This window comes from Gossypium raimondii, chromosome 7 (genome assembly GCF_025698545.1).
Source record: "Gossypium raimondii isolate GPD5lz chromosome 7, ASM2569854v1, whole genome shotgun sequence".
NCBI lineage: Eukaryota > Viridiplantae > Streptophyta > Magnoliopsida > Malvales > Malvaceae > Gossypium > Gossypium raimondii.
Genome location: NC_068571.1, coordinates 31,919,243 through 31,922,104, shown reverse-complemented (window position 1 = coordinate 31,922,104; position 2,862 = coordinate 31,919,243). Strand labels below are relative to the sequence as shown.

Genomic DNA, 2,862 nt, shown 5'->3' with positions numbered 1-2,862 from the left:
CAACTGCTTTAAATGGGAGAATGGCTAGATGGTAGATTCTTCTTTCTGAATTTGACATAGTATATGTAATTCAGAAGGCTATAAAGGGAAGTGCAATAGCTGATTTTCTAGCTAGTAGAGCCTTGGAGGACTATGAGTCTTTGAACTTTAATTTTTCAAATAAGGATTTGATGTATGTGGCAAACACTGAAGAAAATCCCCAAATGGATCACGTATGGAAGCTAAATTTTGATGGAGCTTCAAATGCTATGGGTAATAGAATTGGGGCAGTCTTGGTATCCCCAAGTGGAGATCATTATCCTATTGCTAGCAAGTTGGACTTTGATCGCACAAACAATATTGAAAAATATGAAGCGTGTATTATGGACATTCGTGCAGCTATTGAACGTAAAATTAAAGTGCTAAAAGTAATGGGGATTCCGCATTGGTGATATACCAACTCAAAGGAGAATGGGAAACTAGGGACCCTAAGTTGATCAGTTATAGAAAGTTGGTTCTTGAATTGATTGATGAGTTTGACGACATTTCTTTCTATTACCTTCCACGAGACGAAAATCAGATGGCTGATGTATTAGCTGCTCTAGCTTCGATGATTCAGGTGAACAGGTTAGAGATCATGAAGCCTATTCAAATGAGCATCTATGAGACTTTGGCTCATTGTTATAGTATTGAGGAGGAGGGAAAGGATGATCATCCTTGGTATCAGAGTATCCTACAATATGTGAAGAATCGGGAGTACCCTAATCAAGCGACAGAGAATGACAAGAGAACATTAATAAGAATAGCCATTGAATATGTCTTGGATGGGGAAGTGCTATACAAAAGAGGGAAGGATCAAGTACTACTAAGATGTGTCGATGCCGTAGAGGCTAGAAAGATCCTGGAAGAAGTCCATGAGGGCATTTGCGAAACTCATACAAATGGTTTCACGACGGCCAGACAGATCATGAGATTTGGATACTATTGGTCCACCATGGAAGGAGATTGCATTAATTATGCCAAGAAGTTTCATAAATGTCAAATTTATGGAGACAATATATGTACCTCATTCACCTCTTCACGTTATGACTGCTCCGTGGCCGTTCTCCATGTGAGGCATGGATGTTATTGGGCCAATATCACCGAAAGCTTCAAATGGGCATCATTTCATTTTCGTGGTCATTGATTTCTTTACCAAGTGGGTGGAAGCTGCTTCATATGCAAATGTCACGAAGTCGACAGTTAGCAAATTCTTAAAAAAGGAGATCATTTGTCGATATGGAATGCCTGAAAGGATCATATCCAATAATGCGTTGAATTTGAATAATAGCACAATAGTGGAGGTTTGTAGTCAATTTAAGATCAGACATCATAACTCGTCGCCATATCGCCCAAAAATGAATGGTGCAGTGGAGGCGGCCAATAAAAATATTAAGAAAATTATGGGAAAAATGACTGAAACTTACAAGGATTGGCATGAGAAGTTACCATTTGCTCTCTTGGCCTACCGAACATCTGTTAGGACCTCTACTGGGGCAACACCTTTTTCTCTAGTTTATTGGATGGAAGTCGTTTTACCCATTGAGATAGAAATTCCTTCCCTCTGAGTATTGGTTGAATTAAAATTGGATGAAGCATAATGGGTTCAATCTCGATACGATCAGTTGAACTTAATAGAAGGGAAAAGGTTAAAAGTCATTCAGCATGGTCAAATGTATCAAAAACGAATGATACGAGCCTATAACAAAAAGGTTCGTCCTAGAGAATTTCATGAAGGGGATCTGGTGTTGAAGAAAATTCTTCCTACACAAAAAGATTTTAGAGGAAAATTGATACCAAATTGGGAAGATCCTTATGTTGTAAAAAAGCCTTTTCCGGAGGAGCTTTGATTCTAAGTGAGATGGATGGTAAAAACTTGCCAAATCCTGTAAACTCAGATTCAGTCAAGAAATACTTCACTTGAAGGAGAAGGGACCAAGGTGAAAACCCGCAAAGGGCACTTTGATTTCTAAAAAAAAAAGACCAAGGTAAAAACCCGCAAATGGTGCTTTGAGTCCAAAAAAATAAAAAATAAACCAAAAATAAAAAATAAAATGGAGAGGCAAAGGTGAAAACCCGCAAAAGGGCGCCTTGAGACCAAAGGGGATTTGAGTTGAAAACCCGAAAAGGGCGGCTTAAATATTGATCAGAATGGGGCATGAGGTGATCAGAGCAACTTGAATTTTGATCAGATTGGGGCATGTGGTGACCTTGCTATACTTAAATCAACAGGAAGGGGTAGGCGACATCTTGGGGCATCGACAAAGTACTGTAGGTCTCCTAAACACATGTCAAACTCAGAATGGTCTTCAGAAAGTTTGTATAGAGAAGTTCAAGCTGCGATATTTAGGGCGCCTAATTTTTATACTATTTATATTGAATTTTTTGTTCTTGGAATACTTTATTCTTTTCCAGGATACACATTCCCAGTCGATTTCTTTGATATCCTTCTTTACTATTTTTGATAATTTATTCTTTTCGAGCTATGCTCAGAACCAACTTTATTCTTATACATTGTTATGACCTTTTTTGCAAACATGTTGCATTGGAACAATGATTAATAGACTAATAAAACTTTCACAAGGGAATTTTTGCATATTACTCTAGAAGTTTCTAAATAATACAGGAACCTGAAATAGGACTATTGTTTAGAATGCACCAAGTTTAAAGGTTGGAAAACTGAAAAGGAAGAGTCTAAATTAGGATATTCTCTTTGGATTTTATTGTCAAAAACATTAATTGAACAAAATGACAAGATGTCGTGTTGATGAAAAAGCTTAAATAAACAAGCAAGCAATGATCACCAGGCAATAGGAAGAGGTTTCCTCAGAGATGAAAGCCTTC

The 2,862-nt window shown here is 37.6% G+C and overlaps 1 protein-coding gene across 1 annotated transcript; it reads left to right on the top strand.

Moving 5' to 3' along the window:
• The first annotated feature begins 559 nt into the window (after positions 1–559).
• On the top strand, positions 560–2,483 carry LOC105762657 (uncharacterized). The gene is made up of 2 exons (XM_012580472.2): positions 560–923; positions 2,434–2,483. The coding sequence occupies exons 1-2, from the start codon at positions 560–562 to the stop codon at positions 2,481–2,483; spliced, it is 414 nt and encodes a 137-aa protein (XP_012435926.2).
• The last annotated feature ends 379 nt before the right edge of the window (positions 2,484–2,862 follow it).

Bases quoted from the DNA above. Each gene is read 5' to 3' on its own strand.
- LOC105762657 (XM_012580472.2), top strand. From the start codon at position 560: ATGGCTGATGTATTAGCTGCTCTAGCTTCGATGATTCAGGTGAACAGG. The intron at 924-2,433 runs GTTTCACGACGG...ATTCTTTTCCAG, and splicing joins TTGCGAAACTCATACAAATG to GATACACATTCCCAGTCGAT.